Here is a 24,168-nt window from a genome sequence, read left to right as displayed (position 1 = left end):
CATGTCTGAAGACCTTAATGCAGCTATTCTTAACTCCATAAGGTGCGTTTTTCATGAAAATAATACAATAAATATAAACATTTCTGAAGACCTTAAAGCAGCTATTCTTAACTCCATAAGTTGCGTTCTTCATGAAAATAATACAACAAATTTAAACATGTCTGAAGACCTTAAAGCAGCTATCTTCAAAAATATGAAATTTCTTTTTTTCTAGGGGAAAATGCTTACCCGTACTTTTTTTCTTTCGCGAGCGAGTGTATTCAACCAGTGTTCATAAGTTCCTGGAAGCCTCTTAATTCAAGAGATAATTTTAAGTTCTAGTTATCTACTAAGTAGCCTACCCTACCAAAAGAGGCTTGCCATAGTAGAGTGTACATTTTGGCTATTTTCTTAGTAAATAATACTTCTGGCCCGAAAAGGACCTAAATACTATTAGGCATAATGCTTACACCAGTATTTAGGGTGGAGGTAATCGTTTTATGGATGGACAAAACAGTTAAGGCATCAGAAAGTTGTTTTTAGGGGACAGTGGGAAACATATTAGAATGAACATTTTGGCCCAATGTCCAAGGGCAGTACAAAAAACTTACAACACGATAAAATCAATAAAACCAAAATGAAAAAAAAAATTCCAAACAGTCCCAACATTTTTACCTCAGTTAAGTTCAACCAGGACTGATAAGTAAACTGTGATGAAACGAGGCAATTCATTGGAATGAAAGAGAATGATTTAAAAACACGTTTAAATACCAACCTTGCTTTTTTGGCTTCTGATATCATAGGTTTATTTGTGACATGTTCTGTGTTAATACCTATTGGTTTATTATAATATTTCGTAAGGTCATTTTTAATTATCTGCGGTAAAGATGATGGGACCCTTTTGAAAATTTTTTCATTTTAGTTTTATTTATTTTATCCTGTTGTAAGTTTCGTTTTATCTTCTTATATAGTTTTGTATTGCTGAGGGTGGCCCTTGGACATAGGGCCGAAATATTCATTCTAATTTGTTTCCCATTGTCTTGAAAAATTCCCTATTATCCTTCTTGCTCTTGGTGTTTGCGATGGAAAGGCAGTGTGGTCTTCATCGCTATTTAAATTTTTATACCATTCGGAAAAAGGGTTGTGCCAGCTTTACCTCTCACTGAAACTGTATGTCTTGGCTTTACTCCAATTAACCGTGGCTTTCATGTCTTTTATCACTTTTGTGACGTTCATTCTAATGCAGATTGGAATTTAAATGAACCAAACTTTTAAAATCGGATACTCAAGTTGGTACAATTTAAATAACAACAAATGCAGTCCAGCGTTGCCTGATAAAATCCTAAACCACCTAGGTTCTACTTCACTCTATACCATTATACTCCTTGTGGATCTCTGTGGCACAACGGGAGCCGGCGTCTACTCCCCAAGAAAACACCCTCAAAATACTCCCGCAGAAAATACCCCCCGGAGAATATCCCTTGTGGAAAATACTTAACACGGAAATTACCCCAGAAAATACTCCCCCGTGCCTGATTGGTCTTTAATCACTTCTGATTTATCTACCTCTCAATTTCTGACGTATTGAGCATCCTCCAAAGTTTCTATGACCATAAGGTAGAGCTCTGGGATGAGGAAGGGGCAGACCTCTTCCTATACAGACTAAATTCTGCTCATTTTGGGGTTTAATGTCACTCTTTACTTTCATAATTACAGCACAAACAAAAAATACTCCAAGGGATCAAGAGGGATTCAGTATCAAATTCACATTTCTCACAAATTTATGTTTTTTTTTAAGTTTTTATGTAGCCCACCCCGAAAAAAAGCCTTCTCGAACAGAAGTTCCGGATACCACCCTGGCGATAATATATTAATTTCTACCTCGATCCTACGCTTTTCTCTCCCTTAGAACTAATTTTGCGTTTATCTGAAGGTTCAATGAGAGTTAGAATGTTTTGGCATCAAAATGCGCTCTTTGAGGCATTTCTCTCCCTCCCTAACTAAAAGAAAAAATTAGAACCTTATAGTATAGGTTTAAAGGCCCTTTATGGAAATGTTTAGAATTGTAAAACAGCAGGGAATTCACCTACAACAGTGAAATTGTTTAGACCTTAAGAATATTTTTGCTAGATAGGGAGAGAGGGAGATACCTCCCTCCCTTTTTTTATTTAAACGAAATAAGTAGGTGAAAAAACTATACGACCTAAAACGAAAGAAATTAATACAAACACAACAATGATATGTCCTACAATATCATACAGCTCTGTAAGGTTAAATTTTATCTTCTTATATGGCATTATCAAATATGATACAGTTGTTATTTAGCATAAGTTCTAAATTATACACTAGACGTACATGATTTTTATATTTGGATATAAATATCACTGATTCTTATTTCATTTTAATTATAAATGGAAAGACAGTACAGTATAAAAAAATGTGCAGTGCCGTGGAGTCTAAACCTTCCGTATCCGTATAGTTGCTAAGCCTTTTGACTATCTTGAATAAAATCACTTTTCAAAATTTTGATCAGCGATGACAATGACCCTTCGACAGCTCTTCAACATGTCCTGAAATTTTCTCCTTTTTACTCTCATCTTTCCCTTATATATTGATGATACGTCATTTTGATAATAATCACGCACAGAGTGTGATTTATTATGTTAAGCACCCCTTTCAAAAGCTGCGGGGTGTTTTGTCATCCCCAATGGCATGGTTATTTGAGCTGTTGACTATCTTGAACAAGATGTCTGGTGAAATAGAAGCATGAAAAATTTACTTAGTGATAGGTGTCTGGTTCAAGAAATACTACTTTTCAACTACAGCATCTTAAATTTGAAGAATGCCTTTTATTTTAGAAGGAGCTAATGATCCAATGGGAGCCCGACTTTATTCAAGAATTCGATGTACTACTCACTGTGAGGTGCGATGCACCAGAAGACTTCAGGAAGCAAGTTGTCTTCGATATATTTAACGTTGCCGGCCTTAAACAGGATATGAAAGCAAACAAACACCCAGGTATGAAAACATGTTCTATATAATTAAAAGATAGGCTCAAGGACGCATTCAGGGGGTCTAGGGTTTGAACCCCCCCCCCCCCCGAAAACAAATTGTTCAATTCGTAAAAACGTAATAAAAATGCATATAAACAAATTTTTGTTGCGTTTTTCAAAAGTATTTTGTTTGAAATAGAACAAACAATAATCCTAGAGACGGCCCTGGATAGACAAGATCATAAATTGTCACATTTATGAAATACTCGTTATTTCATAATTTCTTAAACTTATTGGAATATTTTTTTTCTCGCGCTATCTTCCATTTGACCATTACCTGTTGTAATGCTATTATTTTTAATTTCAACGTTTCAAACACCTGCGTCATTTCTTAGCTATTCCTGTTCTAAATTCTAAAAAATTATGATTCAAGGATTGCAGCTCTACTTGTATTTTGAGAAAATGGGGCCTTAACTCCCCCATCTCCCTCTCTTCCGCATTGAGTTTCTAATGATTATACATACAATCACATGGTTGGAACATTAAAAACCCAAGTTCAACATTTATGTTAGTGATAATCTTTTTAAACAAAATCTCTTATAAGGTCCCCTAATTGATTTGGTCCCCTGTGTAATTTCACCTATTTATTTATTTTCAAATTACCTTTTTTGAAATAAATATCAATTTGCTGAGGACCAAAGGGGCTTTGATGGGGCTATTTCAGAATGGCATACAATAATGAACAATATTTTCAGCCAAGGGATCTTATATGGACCCCCGTTCTTAAGGATCTATGATGTCAGGCCACATATACCCGAGACTTTGTTTTTCTTTAGCTTTTGGGCTGCAGCTTTAATTAGTGCTGCTGTAAACTAAGGCCCATTAGAAGCAGATGTAGCATTGGCTGCAGCAACAGTAGGCTGTTTGTCGATTTTATAGGGAGGTTGTGAGTTTAGTAGTTTCTCGAAGTGATTTTCCCACCGACGGTGGCACTGTGATTGGTCGTAAATTCACCATTGACGGTAAAATACGTCCTAACCTGATAGTGCTGACATGAGGGTTCAAAAAGTATTTTTATGTGGCTCCCACGTCCTTTGCTGGTGGCCTCTTGAAGCTCGCACGCCTTCCTTTCAATAATTGTCTTGCAGTCTTTGTACACCATTATGCTATAGCATTTATTTCATATCCTATATGCTGTAATATCCCCGCTAAGATGGGCTTCCCGTCTGTGATCAACGATGGCAAGGGACTTTTCGCTGATCAAGTCTTTTTTCTAACGTTTATCTAGTCTGTGATCAACGATGGCAGCGAACGGTAAACGTTTTTTCTAATGTTTATTTACTCCAACAACACTAGTTGCAGCTGGAAGAGTATTCTCTTTTAAGACCATGCACCTTCGCTATAATCGTACAGCTCGAGAACCTCGAATCCTTTGGTTTTTCTATCTCATACTACTCAGCCAGAACGGAGTCTTGCTGGAGGCGGTAAGTATCAATTTTCCCAGATGTTTAAATATACAGACTGAGTTTGGCTGCAACTGGCCGATGATCGATGTTCTCTGATTCAGCACCCGATAATTGGGACAATTATGCACAGACGACAGTCATCGTCGGCATATGGTGATGTAGTAAAGCATATTCTTCGTTGTTCCATCTTTGCTATGTCCGGTATACTTGGCTAGGTCGAATATCTGAAGCCATGTGTTTATAATGGTGAAATTGAGGGCCAGGCAATAGTTCAGTATTCACTCTGCATTGTCATTTAGGCTATACAATGTTACGGGTCCAACGGCGAAATACCACAGGCCAATATAATTTTAAACGATAGCATTCATATTTCTTAGGAGAACGAGGTAGTTATGGAGAGTTACTGACAAGATTTCAAAATACATCGGATATAGAATTCATTCATTTCTTTTTCCTCAGCTTCATTTGTGGGGGCGCAACAGATAATGATACTTATTATTCACGTTTCCGATTGAGCCTTGGTGTTACTGGAGTGAACGACATCAGTATTATGCCAACACCTCATCTTTTCTTATGGCTAGCAGATCAAAGCAGTTTATACTCTTCATCAATGTTCTTTTAACTATTGCCAGGGATATGTGTTTCAGTAACTTCAGCTATTTTCACTTTATGTTTTCTTCCTTCTTTGGCTAAGAGAAACTTAAAACAGGAATAATTCTGCATCAGAAGATTTTAAATGGCTAAATTAACCCCCTTTTTCATTGATGTTCAGATGGAAACAAGCATGGGCGGTATATGATCAAAAAGGGGTTTGATATAATATATTCCAGGATGAGTTTTTGTTCCAGCCGTAACAATAGGAGTTTTGGGAGGAAGACTACTAGGCCAATAGTCTCTAGGAGTTTTTTTTCTTTGGTGGCTAGCCGAATATCCTGAGGCACATGGAGGTTGTTCTTCATGCACCAATTTACATGGGAACTGACTCCAAACGAGCACCATTACCTCCATTTTTGTTTCAATCTGACACCATTTTCGGGTGTTTTCAAACTATTTCTAAGACTCTCAAAGATTTATGTCCACAATAGGCTTTTCCACATAAGATTAACCGACAGTTTCCAAGGACATTTTTAAATTTTTGGTTGCTATGGGCCAGATTTAAGTCTTTACTAGGTTATATTGGATACTGCAGCCATGGTATGCCCTATGGAGTCACATAAAAAGTGAAAATAATGATATTTACTTGAATCAAGTAGTGGAATCAATCAGTAATAATATGATATCACTTGCTAAAAGATATATGTATCAAACATTTTGAATATGAAGATGCAGCTCTACCAAAAATTGTATTTTGTTTCAATGTTATCTTTTCGTTGAAAAGAAAAGGCACTAGATATATTCCTTTTCAGTCAAATGAGCCGTTAAGCTTCCTTCTATTGAGTTTCAGTAGCCCCCCCCCCTATAGTGGCGAGAAAAAACAGATTAAAATTTAACTAGTTAATGAGTTAGCTTTAGACCGTTCGCTTTAAAGTTAAATTGCTTTGGTCGTTAACTTTAACTCATTCTTACTTGGTTCGTTGAACCACCTGCATTGTCTTTAACGTTGATCTGTAATGATCTAAATTTGAAAAACATGAGGAAAGCGTTGCTTACTCATGGTTCCCACAATAGAGCCTAGGTAAGACGAACGTTGGCACGTAAAAACGGCTTAAACAAACCTGTCTAGTGAGAAGAAATTGTCATTTCCAACGTACTCAGGAAAGTTTTCTATTATTTCGTAATTCTTAATAGTAAAATATTACTTTGAAAACAAATTTATTTGAATTTCAGAAAATCCCTTAAAAACTCCTCTAAAATGGCGTTGAATCAAAACAATAAGAATATCATTGGAATCACCATTGCTGAAAAGTATGTATAGGAAAATTGCGGTACCCCCACCTTGGAAAACAAGGAAAATCCCTTTCTTTAAGGAGAAATCATCCAGGAACAGTTAAATACTAGACTGCAGTGTCTAAAGCTGACAATGTAGAACATGGATGGAATAATTTTAGGAAAATATTCAAAAATCAGATTTAACTATGATAAATAGATCGCAATGTGTTTTGTTGTGACATTAGCATTTTTTTGTTGCTATCTTGGTATTTGTTGGCATTTCATGTTCTGTGGTGACATCAATTCCTCTAAATCCTATCAATGGAATGGAGGACATGGACACAAAACATCAAACAATGTTGTTAGGATAAAGAAGTAAGGTAAATCCATAAGGTATACTTTTTCGGTGATTTAGCACGGGAAGATATTGATTAAAAACTACTAGTGTCTAACATTACGGTGTGTGGCAACTTCAATAAAAAGGAAAAAAATCAATAAAAATTGAACACCGACTTGTTTAACCTGGAAAACTATAGGATTGATATATGGGTAGTATTCACCTACCCTGGCTTATCAGGATTGCGTTGATGTATAAACATTGTCTCAAATGCGTTTAAAGATTGCTCTAAAGATAAAGCTGGCTTATTTTGTCTAAGTGAGCTGTAAAGACGCTTATTAGCTTGGAACCAGTAAAGAAAAACATTGTGTGGTATGCTTTACCCTCCCTACCCTATTGCTGGAGAAGAGACTGCAATAAAGCAGTTGTATAAACAGCGCAATGAACTTCTAAAAGACGCGCAAGACATGACATTCTACGCATCATTGGCGACTCTGACGCAAAAGTTGCAATCATTGTTGGAGCAGTAGCTGCAACCTAATAGAGGACAAACCACGACCCATATTAACCAGAACAAAATTAACAACGGGTTAAAAAAAAGGGTAAGTCAGAAAAATATTTCATTTTTACCTGATTCAGTAATGGTAACGATCTTCTACATTAGTATCAATAGTAAAATATTAGTTTGAAAAGTAATTTTACGGAATTTGAAAAAATAGCCTGAAACCCCTACAAAATAGCGTCAGATTGAAACAGAAAGTAGAGCATTAGAATTGCCCTGGCATAAACCAAATTCAGAAAACTTACAATCCCCTGGTACGAACAACAGGAAAAATCACCTTTTACATAGGTGATAATTACGTGTCCTTTTTTTCATTTATTTTGTTTCTCCATTGCTAGTAGGGCACTGGAACATCATAGAGCTATTTGATGGCACATTGTAAAGGAAATTGAAGAAAAACTACATTAATTTTGCCATGTTTAAGCAGCAGCCTCACGTTTTTAAAAATATTGTCTCCAAATCATACTGACCCATCATTGTGAACTTGTCTCCAATCATTGTCCCATCATCGTGAAAAAATATTGTCTCCAAATCATACTGACCCATCATCGTGAAATTGGTTTCAATTTCACAAAGACTGTCAGGAGGTTTGATCTAACATGTACTTGGTTTTTAGGTTGTGGTAAGTACGTGGAAAATACAATGTGCTTAAAGAACATTAAAATAAATTACTTCAGTATTAATTCAAATTCTTGAAATTATGCATACCTACCTTTTAAACACTAGTCCCATTTTTTCCTCTCCGATTGTCTGGGCATAAATCTATGCAATTTACAAAATTATGATGAGTCTGTTGATTTGTGTTATTCTTATTATTTTACATTTTGGTTATTTTTGTTATTTCCCATATCATTCAGCTAGCGAATTAATCCGAGTTTCAACTATTTTCTGTTTTTTCGGCAATAATAATGGAGAAATTGGTCGCAACGGTAAAATGTTGTTTTGAAAACAAATTTAAGAATACTTCAGAAATTATCCAAAAACCCCTTAACATAGCCTCTAATCAGAACGAAAAATATATCATTGGAATTGCCAAGACTAAAAACTCAATATAAAAGAGCTGTGTAAGGCCTCATTTTGAACAAAATTACCATATTTAATGCCTCTGTTAACTACCAATAAATAATATTTAAAATGAAATCAATTGAAATAATTTTTTGACTGCATCTTCACATATAAGATAATGAATACTGTCATATTGTAAGTTACAATCATAAATGACCTTATAATAAAAATGACCAAGGATTTTTTTGTTTGTTTCCGAAACATAGTCATCAGTTTCTATCAAGATCGAACCGTTTTTTTGGAGTTGCTAATCTCTTGAACGTATAGTAAAGAGCGAACCCAACTTGCAACTCACGTCGACGTAAAATTTTATTATAGCCTTATTTATGGTTTTGACCTACAATTATGACTTCATTCATCCTTTTGCATACTAAGATGCAATCTTTGGTAAAGAAAAATATATTATATTTGAAATATTGCGTTTTGTTAACTATAAAAGGCACTAGGTGGACCAACTTTCTCTAAAATCAGCCGTTAACCAGCTCCCTATGATGTTCCACTGCCCCACTAGCAGTGGAAAAAAAGACGTATCTGTGTTACCTGCACAGAGAAGTGATTTTCCTTATTGTTCTAGTCAAGAGATCCTGTATAGGTTTTTTAGAAGTGTTGATTCCCAGGATAGACTTTTTTATCCAGCACCTTTCTTTAGGAATTTCCGGCTATTTTTTGGAAATTCCTTCTTATTTTATTTCAAAGTAACATTTTACTATTTTGAATCATTTAGAGCATAGTTACCTTTCCTGGATGAGCTAAAAATTACAATTCTAATCACTTTTTATTTTTAAGAACTTGCTTTTTGACTTTTGGTCACTTTGGGGCCGTGACACAACAAACCAGTATTTCAAAAAACTAAACTTTGTACAGTATTTTGTCGCTTGTGTCCTTTATATCATTTAAAACTACAGTGACATATTACAGTTTACAACGATATAAGGATACCATCAAAGTTAGGTTTACTAAAACTGTAAATTTTAAAGTATAGGAACAAAAATAATTTCAATTTCATTTTCATAAGGCTTAAAGACATATTGAAAATAAATTAGTGTGTTTAGTTATATTAAAAATCTGAATAAATTCATCCAAAAACATTAGTGTAATTGAAAACAAAACCATTTATTTTGCTCTTCTATATATATATACTAGCTGTTGGGGTGGCGCTTTGCGCCACCCCAACACCTAGTTTGTGGGGCGCTTAGCGCCCCCCAAGCCCCCCGCGCGCGTAAGTCGTTACGCGCCATATTAGTTACGCGCCATTGTAGTTGTGTCCCTGTGTCCCACCTGTGAATATAGATAGATTTATATATGTGTTTCAAACTACGTGAAAATTGCGAATATACAACATTCTTGGCTTTCCCATTGTCTGTGCATATACAAAGCCGTATGTACTAATAATGACGTCATATGCAAACGCTCTTTTTACAAACAAACAAACATGCATACACACAACTCGTTTTTATATAGATAGATAGATAGATAGATACAATACAAATTAACTGCGTAAAACTTGCGAATATACAACATTCTTCGCTGTCCAATTGTCGCTGCATATAAATAGATTGTCAGGTTTACCGACCCTCGAATTGTCCATGGGAAAAACAATCAGTATTAAGATCTATACCACATTTTTCTAATGATTGACCTTGAGCTTTGTTAATATTGATTGCAAATGCTAATCGAATTGGGAATTGCAATCTTTTAAATTGAAAAGGCAGATCCGTTGGAATCATGGGAATGCGAGGAATAAGAACAGCCTCACCCTCAAAAGGCCCTGTCAAGATTGTGGCCTCTATTAGGTTTTCCATTGTTTTTTTTACGGCAAGTCGCGTGCCATTGCAAAGCTTTGGTGGGTTGATATTTCTTAAAAGTATTATTGGTACGCCTATTTTTAGTTGTAGCACGTGTGGTGGAAACCCTGAAAGATCCACGGAATTTAAAAATTCAGATGGATAATTAACCGCTTCATTTGGTTCCAAAACTGTGTCGACTGACTTGTAAAGGACTGCCTGGTCTCGAATCTTGGTCAAAACAATATTGTTGATTTCGTGGACGTCTATATTTTTGGGTGCGAGAATCGCTCTTTCACTTAGCCATTTATTATTTTTATAATTTTTTAGAATATTCGGAAATACTTTTTCAATCAATTCATTTTTGGACGTCACTAAATTACAGAAATCTGCAGGTAGTTGTATACGTCCTGAAATTGAGTCTACTGGGAGCTTTCCGTTTCCAATTGCCAGCAATTGATCTGAAAATGTTTGACCAGAGTAATCGTTTTGCATTCGGACACGCATGTTTGTAGTTAATTTTAATGTTTTTACGTGTGCCCATAAATTAGAATTTTTCAGGCGAGCATTCATTTCGTCTGCAGGAGTTGATCTAGGTATTATAGGTAATGTTTGCCTGAAATCTCCCGCAAGCAATATTAATGTGCTGCCAAAGGGTTTCGACTTCCCTCGCAAATCTTTCAAGCATTGATCCAGAGCCTCGAGCGATTTTTTGTGTGCACTCATCCCAAATAATAAGTTTGCATTGCTGCAATACTTTACCCATCGCAGATTATTTGGAAATATTGCACGTGGGAGTTTCTGTAGAATGCAAATTCAGAGGCAATTTCAAAGCGGAATGAGCAGTTCTTCCACCAGGCAGCAATGTTGCGGCTATTCCGGACGATAGAATTGCCAACGCTATATCATTTTTTGATCGAATTGATGCCAGAATCAGTTTTATCACAAACGTTTTACCAGTACCTCCTGGCGCATCCAAAAAGAAAATTTCTCCAACGTTGTTATCGACACAATGCATTATCGTATCATAATTGCATTCAACTCAGAATTTCTGTCACTGATAAAGTACAATTGTAAAAATTTATGATTCTCGCCTGAGAATGGCACGCTTTCTGTTCCTTCTTTGTCTATCAGCCTCAAGCCTGTTTCCTTGCTGTTCTTTTGATTCCTCGGCACGCTTTCTTTTCTGACTTTCTCTATCAGCAGCAAGTTTTTTTGGCATAGACTCTTTGAGCATCTTCCTCGGCTGTTCCCATTGTAAGTTCATCAGTCATTTTAAAGTTAAACATTAATAGATTTCTACGTGAACGCATGTCTTAAATATCTTTAATGACGTCACCGTCATAACAAAAATGACGACAACTAACTTCATGACGTCAGTCAACACACAAACATGACGTTACCTGACAGACACATCCACAGACAACTTATTTATATATATAGATAGATATATATAAAAATAAGTTGCTTGTTTGTCCCTTGACTGACGTCATGTTTGTGTGTCGACTGACGTCATGTTTGTCGACTGACGTTATTATAAGGATTGAACATTATGCCGTCATGAAGTTGTGTGTCGACTGACGTCATGTTTTTCGACTGAAGAAATTACAGACCGGGACCCCGGGACACAAATGACGACCGGGACACTTAAAGAGAAATTACAGACTGGGACACCGGGACACAAATAACAACCGGGACACAGGGAATATAAATGAAGACCGGGACACAGGGACACAACTACAACGGGGACGCCGGGGGCTCAGGGGGGATATATAAATGACGACCGGGACACAAGGAATGTTCGATTAGCAATCACCATCAACAAAGCTCAAGGGCAATTTTTATAATACTGAGGTATAGATCTGAATACGGATTGTTTTTACCATGGACAATTATATGTTGCATGTTCAAGAGTAGGCAAACCTGTTGGGGGGCACGAAGCGCCCCCCCCCCAACAGCTAGTTCTTTATAAATAAATTTGGTTTAAATTTAGTGATGAATTCCTCTAGCGAAACCATGAAAATTTTGAGCACAAAAGCTGCAAAAACACGTGTTTGCGACTGCTCAAAACATACATTGACATGTCTGGTGGGCTTGGCCGAGCCACGTTTTACCGCTGATTGAAGCATTCCTTTCCTTTCCCTTAGTCCCTTTTTCTAAATATTTAAGTATAATTTATTATAAAATGTAAAAATGTAGAATAGTTTTTAAAAATTATTTGTATAGAAATTGTAAAATCAAAGCAAACATAGTGTATTTCCGTGATAAGCTGGAACAAATCCGATTTAAAACTTTTTAATGCAAAATATGTGAAGTAAAGCTAATAAGAACGTAAATAAATATTAAATCTTCAATAATTAAATGTATTTCAATTTATAGGTGCAAGTGAAAAACCGGTTGAAAAACCAGAAAATGCCACTAATCAATCAGAATCAGGCATAGTTACATATTAGACAAATAATGAAATTGGTACAGAATCGGCGATAATTCTAATTTATTTGTTTTTACTATTTTTGTGAAAAACAAAAAGATTAAATTTTTCCATAGTTACATTATCGTTTATGTTATTTTTTTTTGTATTAACTTTATACTGATAGTTTTAAAATTTCCAAACTAATTGTAAATATTGTTTCATCGACTGTAGGAAAGGTTTCAGATCCCATGCATAGGCCTCTAAATATAGAATCTTAGATAGCAAAACCATCAATTGACTTTTCTGACTATTGTCCAGAATATCTACTGCGATTTACAGCTTTATATGGTCAGGTAAATTGCATGGGACGGAGCGAGTCTTGTTAATTGTTCATCTTTCGATTCAAAATTGTAAGGTCTTAAAATAACGTTAAAATTAACTAATGAACCTATTCAAGGGAATTATATTATAACTAAACAGAATTTTTTTTAAATTCGTTCGAAATCAAAATATAATTTTAATGAATCTAACAAAAGATACAGAAAACAGGTTTCCTAACACGAATAACACATTTTGCAACTAAGAATTTTGGATGAAGAAGAAGCTAATTGCTCCATTTCTAAATACAAAATACTTCGTCTTTTGTGACGTTTTTTTATACTTCTTTGAGAATTTCAAAATAAAGAATTAAGTGTGGTATACTGAAGCTTGCGTAAATCTATGTCTATACTTCTTTTAAATAATAACCTACATTACGCCGTCACTGCTTTATTGAGAATGAATAGAAAAAATAGTTTATTTATATCTAATTAAATATATTTTAATATTATACAAAATAAGAATATTTTTAAAGCTTCAAGTAAAAATTGGAGCAATAGCCCTTCTATCTTCTATATATATATATATATATATATATATATATATATATATATATATATATATATATATATATATATATATATATATATATAGGGCAATAGCCGTATCTTCTATATATATATATATATACTAGCTGTTGGGGTGGCGCTTCGCGCCACCCCAACACCTAGTTGGTGGGGCGCTTCGCCCCCCCCAAGCCCCCCCGCGCGCGTAAGTCGTTACGCGCCATATTAGTTACGCGCCATTGTAGTTGTGTCCCTGTGTCCCACCTGTGAATATAGATAGATTTATATATGTGTTTCAAACTACGTAAAAATTGCGAATATACAACATTCTTGGCTTTCCCATTGTCTGTGCATATACAAAGCCGTATGTACTAATAATGACGTCATATGCAAACGCTCTTTTTACAAACAAACAAACATGCATACACACAACTCGTTTTTATATAGATAGATAGATAGATAGATGCAATACAAATTAACTGCGTAAAACTTGCGAATATACAACATTCTTCGCTGTCCAATTGTCGCTGCATATAAATAGATTGTCAGGTTTACCGACCCTCGAACATGCAACGTACAATTGTCCATGGGAAAAACAATCAGTATTAAGATCTATACCACATTTTTCTAATGATTGACCTTGAGCTTTGTTAATGGTGATTGCAAATGTTAATCGAATTGGGAATTGCAATCTTTTAAATTGAAAAGGCAGATCCGTTGGAATCATGGGAATGCGAGGAATAAGAACAGCCTCACCCTCAAAAGGCCCTGTCAAGATTGTGGCCTCTATTAGGTTTTCCGTTGTTTTTTTTACGGCAAGTCGAGTGCCATTGCAAAGCTTTGGTGGGTTTATATTTCTTAAAAGTATTATTGGTACGCCTATTTTTAGTTGTAGCACGTGTGATGGAAACCCTGAAAGATCTATGGAATTTAAAAATTCAGATGGATAATTAACCGCTTCATTTGGTTCCAAAACTGTGTCGACTGACTTGTAAAGGACTGCCTGGTCTCGAATCTTGGTCAAAACAATATTGTTGATTTCGTGGACGTCTATATTTCTGGGTGCGAGAATCGCTCTTTCACTTAGCCATTTATTATTTTTATAATATTTTAGAATATTCGGAAATACTTTTTCATTCAATTCATTTTTGGACGTCACTAAATTACAGAAATCAGCAGGTAGTTGTATACGTCCTGAAATTGAGTCTACTGGGAGCTTTCCGTTTCCAATTGCCAGCAATTGATCTGAAAATGTTTGACCAGAGTCATCGTTTTGCAATCAGACACGCATATTTGTAGTTAATTTTAATATTTTTACGTGTGCCCATAAATTAGAATTTTTCAGGCAAGCATTCATTTCGTCTGCAGGAGTTGATCTAGGTATTATAGGTAATGTTTGCCTAAATCTCCCGCAAGCAATATTAATGTGCTGCCAAAGGGTTTCGACTTCCCTCTCAAATCTTTCAAGCATTGATCCAGAGCCTCGAGCGATTTTTTGTGTGCCATTGTGTACTCATCCCAAATAATAAGTTTGCATTGCTGAAATACTTTACCCATCCCAGATGATTTGGAAATATTGCACGTGGGAGTTTCTGTAGAATGCAAATTCAGAGGCAATTTCAAAGCGGAATGAGCAGTTCTTCCACCAGGCAGCAATGTTGCGGCTATTCCGGACGACGCAATTGCCAACGCTATATCATTTTTTGATCGAATTGATGCCAGAATCAGTTTTATCACAAATGTTTTACCAGTACCTCCTGGCGCATCCAAAAAGAAAATTTCTCCAACGTTGTTATCGACACAATGCATTATCGTATCATAAATGTCTTTTTTTTCCGACGTTAACTTGGAAATGTTATTTTGTACATACGACAATAGATCACTCGTACTGTAACTTTGTTCACGATCCAACTCTACACATGTCGAAACAGCAGCGATAAGGTTAGGTGAAGGCATTTCCAAATCCTGAAGAGGTTTGTTTACCATACGTACGCACAAATCTTCTATAATAACTAAAGTGTAGTTATAAATTTCTGATGTAAAATCAAAAGTCATATCTGACGTCTCTAACTGTTTTCGATGGAGTATATCTTCGGACATTTTGGATTTATATTTTTCCCATAACTCTGTAGGAGCTGATGGAGAGCAAGATGTTAAAATGATGCCAAACAATGCACGAATTTGACTTGGAGTTGACGTTTCGCACGCGTCATTGATGCAGTTATCCCAGTGTTGGTCATTCTCCAATAAATTCAGAGCTTGGCATGCACTACGGTAAGTGTCATGTATAGTACCGTCTACAGTTCTCAAATACTCAAAGGATGTCGGACCGGGTACATTCACCAAAAGCAGGCGTAGAAAGAAGCATTCATGTTGATTGGGGTGAACGGTGTAGAGTCTTCCTATCGTGGTATCTTTGAAGATGGTAGGTTGGCCGTCGACTGACTTACCCTGTTTTCGACGTTCAAATACTTTATTTTTAGTATTCCACGTGTAATACGAAGGCACTTCAGTATACAGCAGTTTTTTTGCAAAAGAATCATTTTTGCAAAGCGCAAAAAAAAGCTGTTAATGTTGTATTCGGTGGATTCAGGACTCTTTGTTGCACGTTGGTTTCCGTTAAATAAACACGTTGACCATTCTGTAAATGTACCGCTAAGTGAACAACAGCTGGACTACGTTCATGTATCGGAAATGAAAGAATTCGCCAAACAGCTTCATTACTGCTTATGTATTTTCCAGCCTGATATTGTACGATTTCATCGAAATCTTTGATTTCCGGCTGCAAGCCAAAAACTGCCATGTCACTGCCTTTGTTGACGTATTTACATATGTATTTGATTGCCTTTACGGAGTTACAGTATTCAACGTTTATGTGTGCATTAAATGTTTTTGATAATAATGGGGAATATGGAACAACCCACTGGTTATCTACTTCGATGGTGGTACCGTTACGCTTCTTTATTATTGCTGTTTTACCGCCATCTTCAGTAGATCTTCTTCTATATTGTGGGTAACCATCATTGCCAGTAATTGTGTTGGATACTAAAAGTCGAGGATATTGCTTTGTGCACCTTCCTTTGGCCATGCATGGTGAATTTTCGTTCAGTGCACCGCAAGGTCCATGTATCATATTTTTTACAATAATATCATGTAACCCCTTATCGACATTTTTATCAGGTATTTCAGCGGAAATCACATCATCAATTTCGTTCGAAGTAATTTTTTTATGTAGCCAGATTAGTATATGTGCGTGTGGCAAACCTCGTTTTTGCCATTCCACTGAGTACATCCAGCATCGCACTGACCCAAACACTTCAAGTTTTACTATGTAGTTTATCAGTGATTTCAACTTTTGCCGGAAGACACGGGCTGTAATGTCATGCCTATGAACCGCCGATTGTCCTTGAAGTAAAAGCTGCAGCATCTCGTCCCAAGATTGATTACATGTAAATGTAATAAATAAATCTGGACGACCATAGAGACGAACATACGCAATAGCATCTTGAGCATATTCATGCATATGACGGGGACTGCCAGCATATGACGAAGGTAAAATTGTTAATCTTCCAACGTTTGTGGTATTACCGTCATTTATAACTGCATCTCGCAAATGAATGTATTGTTCAGAGCGGAGCTTGGTCTGATTCAGGCGGATATGTAGCAAACGTTCTGATTCAATTTTAGCATACATATCAACGACAAATTGGTGAAACAATTCACGGCATTTTAAAATATAATTTTCTTCATCCTGCCGAATCATTAGTCTATAGGAATAATAATGCATTGCACTGCATTTCTTATTCATTTCTTTGTTAGTGGCTGGATTCATCAATTTATTATTAAAGTGATAGCCGTCGGCTCCATCCCAAAAAATGATAGGATATTGTAGGGCATCGTAGCATCGATGAGTTTCAGCAATTCTTAACAACTGAGCGTTTCGCTTATGAAGAATAATATCTCGAGGTAAAAACTGATCACCGACCATAACGATTGCCACTTCGTCGATAGTTGGAGCATTGTATCTACGCACATGTTGGCCAGGAGGCGTTTTGTCAGCGGAAATAACAATTTTATGCGTATCAGTAGGCATCAAATCGATGGCTGTTTTGAACAGACGCACTAAATTATTATTTTCGTGGAAAAGATGTTGCAATTGGGAAACGATTGTCCTTTCAACGTTGGGAGAAATTTCGCAACGTGCATTCAATTAGAATTTCTATCACTGATGAAGTACAATTGTAAAAATTTATGATTCTCGCCTGAGAATGGTAGAAGGGACCCTGCTCTATGATAAATTTGCCCTTTTACTTTGAAAGTAGACATAAATTGATCTGGATTTTCGATTTGGGCTCCAAACGACGTCATTTGGAAACATGAGTTGTATTTTCTGATTTGTGACAAAAAACGCTTAGATTCTGACGTAGTTCCAGTAAGGAAAGTCTTCAATGGCTCTGGTGGTGCAGCCAATAGAGCAAGTTTAACTTTTCCTGAGGCGCAACACATTCCCATTGTTTCACCATTGAATTTCAAGGCCTTGCAATAGGGACAAATTTTAGACATTGTCCCGATTTGAACACATCTACTCAAGCTATAATCATCGACTGGGCTGTACCTGAATGCCAGGCGATAACTTTCAGGTTGCTCTGATTCCTCGGCACGCTTTCTTTTCTTACTTTCTCTATCAGCAGCAAGCCTGATTTCTTGCTGTTCTTGTGATTCCTCGGCACGCTTTCTTTTCTTACTTTCTCTATCAGCAGCAAGCCTGATTTCTTGCTGTTCTTGTAATTCCTCGGCACGCCTTCTTTTTTCACTTTCTCTTTTAGCAGCAAGTCTGCTTCCACGTTGCTCTGGTAGTTCCTCGGCACGCTTTCTGTTCTTTCTTTCTCTATCAGCCTCAAGCCTGTTTCCTTGCTGTTCTTTTGATTCCTCGGCACGCTTTCTGTTCTTTCTTTCTCTATCAGCCTCAAGCCTGTTTCCTTGCTGTTCTTTTGATTCCTCGGCACGCTTTCTGTTCTTTCTTTCTCTATCAGCCTCAAGCCTGTTTCCTTGCTGTTCTTTTGATTCCTCGGCACGCTTTCTTTTCTGACTTTCTCTATCAGCAGCAAGTTTTTTGGCATAGACTCTTTGAGCATCTTCATCGGCTTTTGCCATTGTAAGTTCATCAGTCATTTTAAACTTAAACATTAATAGATTTCTACGTGAACATATGTCTTAAATATCTTGAATGACGTCACCGTCGTAGCAAAAATGACGACAACTAACTTGATGACGTCAGTCAACACAGAAACATGACGTCACCTGACAGACAGACAGACACACAGACAGACAACTTATTTTTATATATATAGATATACATATATAGGGCAATAGCCCTATCTTCTATATATATCTATATATATAAAAATAAGTTGTCTGTGTGTGGATCTGTGGATCAGGTGACGTCATGTTTGTTCGCATTTGACGTCTGAATTATTTCACACTAATACAAAAGAAGAAAAAAACTAAAAAAGGTAAAAACTACAAAAAAAACTAAAAAGAAAAAAAAACTAAAAAAGCTAAAAAACTAAAAAAAACTAAAAAAAGGTAAAAATCTAATAACTAAAAAAAAACTGAAAAAAATAAAAAAAGGCAAAAACTACAAAAAAAATAAAAACTAATAAAAAAACTAAAAAAGCTAAAAAACTAAAAAAACTAAAAAAAAACTAAAAAAAAGGTAAAAAACTAAAAAAAACTAAAAACTAAAAAAGAAAAAAACTAAAAAAAAGGAAAAAACTGAAAAATAAAAGAGAAAAAGAAAACTAAAAAATATGAATAAATATATATAAAAATAAGTTGTTTGTGGGTTATGTCTGTCTGTCTGTCTGTCGAGTGACGTCGTGTTTGTCCGCATATGACGTCTGAATTATTTCACACTAATACAAAAGAAGAAAAAAAACTAAAAAAGGTAAAAACTACAAAAAAAACTAAAAAGAAAAAAAACTAAAAAGGCTAAAAAACTAAAAAAAAACTAAAAAAAAGGTAAAAAACTAAAAAAAACTAAAAAAACTAAAAAAAGGCAAAAACTAAAAAAAAACTAAAAACTAATAAAAAAACTAAAAAAGCTAAAAAACCAAAAAAACTAAAAAAACTAAAAAAAGGTAAAAAACAAAAAAAAACTAAAAACTAAAAAAGAAAAAACTAAAAAAAAGGAAAAAACTGAAAAATAAGAGAAAAAGAAAACTACAAAAATATTAATAAATATAAAAAATATAAATATAAATATAATATAAATTAGCAATCAACAAAGCACCGAGACACAAATGACGACCGGGACACAGGGAGTATAAATGACGACCAGAACATAAGTAAAAAAAAAAAACTAAAAAAACTAAAAAAATGGTAAAAACTACAAAAAAACTAAAAACTAATAAAAAAACTAAAAAATCTAAAAATCTAAATAAACTAAAAAAGAAAAAAAAAGAAAAAAGGAAAAAAATAAAGGAGAAAAACAAAACTAAAAAACGAATGTATATACAGACCGGGACACCGGGATACAAATGACGACCGGGACACAGGGAATATAAATGACGACCGGGACACAGGGACACAACTACAATGGGGACGCCGGGGGGCACAGGGGGATATAAATGACGACCGGGACACCGGGACACAAGGAATATAAATGACGCCCGGGACACTCAAAGAGAAATCATAGACTGGAACACCGGGACACAAATGACGACCGGGACACAGGGAATATAAATGACGACCAGGACACAGGGACATAACTACAAAGGGGACGCCGGGGTGCACAGGGGGATATATAAATGACGATGGCGACTCAGGGAATGGTCGATTAGCAATCACCATCAACAAAGCTCAAGGGCAATCATTAGAATCATGAGGTATAGATCTGAATACGGATTGTTTTCCCATGGACCATTATATGTTGCATGTTCAAGAGTCGGTAAACCTGACAATCTATTTATATGCACAGACAATGGGACAGCAAAGAATGTTGTATATTCGCAAGTTTTACGTAGTTAAAAACATATATATATATATATATATATATATATATATATATATATATATATATATATATATATATATATATATATATATATATATATATATATATATATCTATATTCACAGGTGGGACATAGGGACACAACTACAATGGCGCGTAACTAATATGGCGCGTAACGACTTACGCGCGCGGGGGGGCTTGGGGGGGGGGGGGCGCGAAGCGCCCCCACCAACTAGGTGTTGGGGTGGCGCGAAGCGCCACCCCAACACCTATATATCTTCTATATATATCTTCTATATATATATATATATATATATATATATAGACTATCTTCTATATATATATATATATATATATATATATATATATATATATATGTATATATATATATATATATATATATATATATATATATATATATATATATATATATGTATATTTCACATAAAACTATAATTATTCAAGACATAAGTACCAGTGAATTGTTTTGAGGTTTCTGTCAATTTTTCGCCTCTTTTGAACAAATGCTGGAGCTTATTTGATAATTCCAAAAAGCACAGCCGTTTTTCGTTTAATATCCTAAAGAAATTTGAGAAATTTGTAAATACTTCCACTTTTTTATAACAATGTGACCATCGAAAAAAAAATAATCTAAAGTTAGATTACAGAAAAGTCCTGTAATGACGCCTGTAGTGCGGTTAATCTCTGCTTGGTATTACTGGAGTTTAGGCCAAGGTTACCACAGCTAGTGATTTATCACTATTTCGAGTAATTTTTTATTACCTAAACGAAAAAATAACAAAATTAGCACATAAAGCACTATATTATTGAAGAAAATCACCAAAAAACTAAAATTTAGCGTTTCTTTTTCACGGGGCGGCAACCTTTGTTCGGATTGAGCTGCCTCAACTCACTGCAAGTTCATTTACTTATTAATCACACATACATGTACACATATGACATAGGCTAATGGGGAGACAAGCTTGAAACACTAGGCCTAGACAGAGATACAATAACAAATTAAACTAGAATATAAAGAAAAACATGACAACAAAGATACAATAACACAACAATAATATGAAAATAGCTGCTAGCTTAGGATCTTTCAATATTATTGGAAAAATTGAAAATTTCAACATTATTAAATATGAATTAATACTAGAAGATAGCTGAGAGGCCCACATTCCCCCAGAGCAACAAACTATACAAATAACTTTGCCTTATTAAAAAGATGCTTAATCAAAATAATGCTGAACTAAATGAAATTTAAGTTTCTTTTTTATTAAATGGATGGAGGAAAATTTATCAATAAGATCCTTTTGAGCATCCCAGCACCGAGCTATTGCCACAAATGGAGCGAATTTAGATCTCTCAATACTATACTTGTCAATGTAGATATTCTTTTTTGTCGAGTGTTTTTAATGTCATAACTGAATTTGAAAAGAATTGCACCAAAAGTAAATTGTTATGAAACTGGAAGCATATAAAGATGCTATAGAAGATGCATAAAGATGCAGGACCGGGCATTTGCTATCAGTAAGGACAAAATGAGAAACCATCTTCATACTAACCCAAAAAGGAAGCACAAGGTACGGACAACTATAAATTTGAAAAATTTGCGCCTATTAAAGTGATGGTACCAATAAATGGAATAATGTTGAGATTTTGCCGTAATCGCCTCGGTTTTTGTGGAATTGCTCCACTATAAAGACAGAAGAATGAAGACAAGCTTGTTGTAAATCACTGAATCTGTTAAACGTTGGACAAATTAGAGATTTTCAAGCTTCTATATTTGTTTATCGGTGTATGAATGATCTATTCCCTGCAAGTTTTAAGAAGTTTTATTGTTTGAGTAGCGAAGTGCATGATTATGAAACGAGAAATAGTGATGATATAGCAATTAAGTCTACAGGTACAGTTTGATCAGCATTTACGGTAAGATATATGGGCCCGCTTATTTGGAATAAGTTGCCAGTGAGTTTTAGGATTGCTGAGCACCTGCTTTCATTTAAGAAAAAAAAATGAAAGATCATTTGTTAGAAAGTAATTTTTTTTTCTTTTTTTTAGGGGCTGTTTTTATTTATTTTTTTTATTTTTTTTTGGGGGGGGGGGGGGTAAATATATATATATATATATATATATATATATATATGTATATATATATATATATATATATATATATATATATATATATATATATATATATATACTAGCTGTTGGGGTGGCGCTTCGCGCCACCCCAACACCTAGTTGGTGGGGGCGCTTCGCGCCCCCCCCAAGCCCCCCCGCGCGCGTAAGTCGTTACGCGCCATAATAGTTACGCGCCATTGTAGTTGTGTCCCTATGTCCCACCTGTGAATATAGATAGATATATATATATATGGTTTTAACTACGTAAAACTTGCGAATATACAACATTCTTTGCTGTCCCATTGTCTTTAAATAGATTGAATAGCATATAAATAGATTGTCAGGTTTACCGACTCTTGAACATGCAACATACAATGGTCCATGGGAAAACAATCTGTATTCAGATCTATACCTCATGATTCTAATGATTGCCCTTGAGCTTTGTTGATGGTGATTGCTAATCGACCATTCCCTGTCCCGGTGTCCCGGTCGTCATTTACATCCCCCTGTTTCCTCCGGTGTCCCCGTTGTAGTTGTGTCCCTGTGTCCCGGTCGTCATTTATATTCCCTGTGTCCCGGTCGTCATTTGTATCCCGGTGTCCCGGTCTGTATATACATTCGTTTTTTAGTTTTGTTTTTCTCCTTTATTTTTTTCCTTTTTTTTTCTTTTTTAGCTTATTTAGATTTTTAGATTTTTTAGTTTTTTTATTAGTTTTTAGTTTTTTTTTCTTTTTAGTTTTTTTGTCCCGGTCGTCATTTATATCCCCCTGTTTCCCCCGGTGTCCCCGTTGTAGTTGTGTCCCTGTGTCCCGGTCGTCATTTATATTCCCTGTGTCCCGGTCGTCATTTGTATCCCGGTGTACCGGTCTGTATATACATTCGTTTTTTAGTTTTGTTTTTCTCCTTTATTTTTTTCCTTTTTTTTTCTTTTTTAGTTTATTTAGATTTTTAGATTTTTTAGTTTTTTTATTAGTTTTTAGTTTTTTTTTTCTTTTTAGTTTTTTTGTAGTTTTTACCTTCTTTTTAGTTTTGTTAATTTTTTTTTTACTTATGTCCTGGTCGTCATTTATACTCCCTATGTCCCGGTGCTTTGTTGATTGCTAATCGAACATTCCTTTTGTCCTGGTCGCTTTCTCTTTGAGTGTCGTCATTTATTTTTTTCTTTTTTAGTTCTTTTAGTTTTTACCTTTTTTAGTTTTTTTTAGTTTTTTAGATGAAAATTTTTTTAGTTTTTTCCTTTTTTTCTTTTTAGTTTTTATTGGTTTTTACCTTTATGTTAGCTTATTTTTCAGTTTTTTCCTTTTTTTTATTTTTTTTTTATTTTTTATTTTTTTTAGTTTTTTACCTTTTTTTAGTTTTTTTAGTTTTTTTAGTTTTTTTAGTTTTTTAGCTTTTTTACTTTTTTTATTAGTTTTTAGTTTTTTTGTAGTTTTTGCCTTTTTTTAGTTTTTTCAGTTTTTTTTTTAGTTTTTTATTGGTTTTTACCTTTATTTTAGCTTATTTTTCAGTTTTTTCCTTTTTTTTAGTTTTTTTTAGTTTTTAGTTTTTTTAGTTTTTTACCTTTTTTTAGTTTTTTTAGTTTTTTTAGTTTTTTAGCTTTTTTATTCTTTTTATTAGTTTTTTGTTTTTTTTGTAGTTTTTGCCTTTTTTTTAGTTTTTTTAGTTTTTTAGC

General features: G+C 34.8%; 1 protein-coding gene across 1 annotated transcript in view; it reads left to right on the top strand.

Annotated features, from left to right (window-relative positions):
- The window catches only part of LOC136039781 (uncharacterized), a 68,555-nt gene that overhangs the window by 21,796 nt on the left and 22,591 nt on the right, over nt 1-24,168 (top strand). The window contains exon 5 of the mRNA XM_065723651.1: nt 2,838-2,997. Within this exon, the coding sequence (XP_065579723.1) occupies nt 2,838-2,997 (160 nt within the window). The remainder of the gene's footprint in view (nt 1-2,837; nt 2,998-24,168) is intronic.

This window comes from Artemia franciscana, chromosome 20, assembly GCF_032884065.1.
Source record: "Artemia franciscana chromosome 20, ASM3288406v1, whole genome shotgun sequence".
In the NCBI taxonomy this organism is placed as follows: Eukaryota; Metazoa; Arthropoda; class Branchiopoda; order Anostraca; family Artemiidae; genus Artemia; species Artemia franciscana.
Note: the sequence above shows the minus strand (reverse complement) of the source record. Positions and strands in the feature narration are given on the sequence as shown.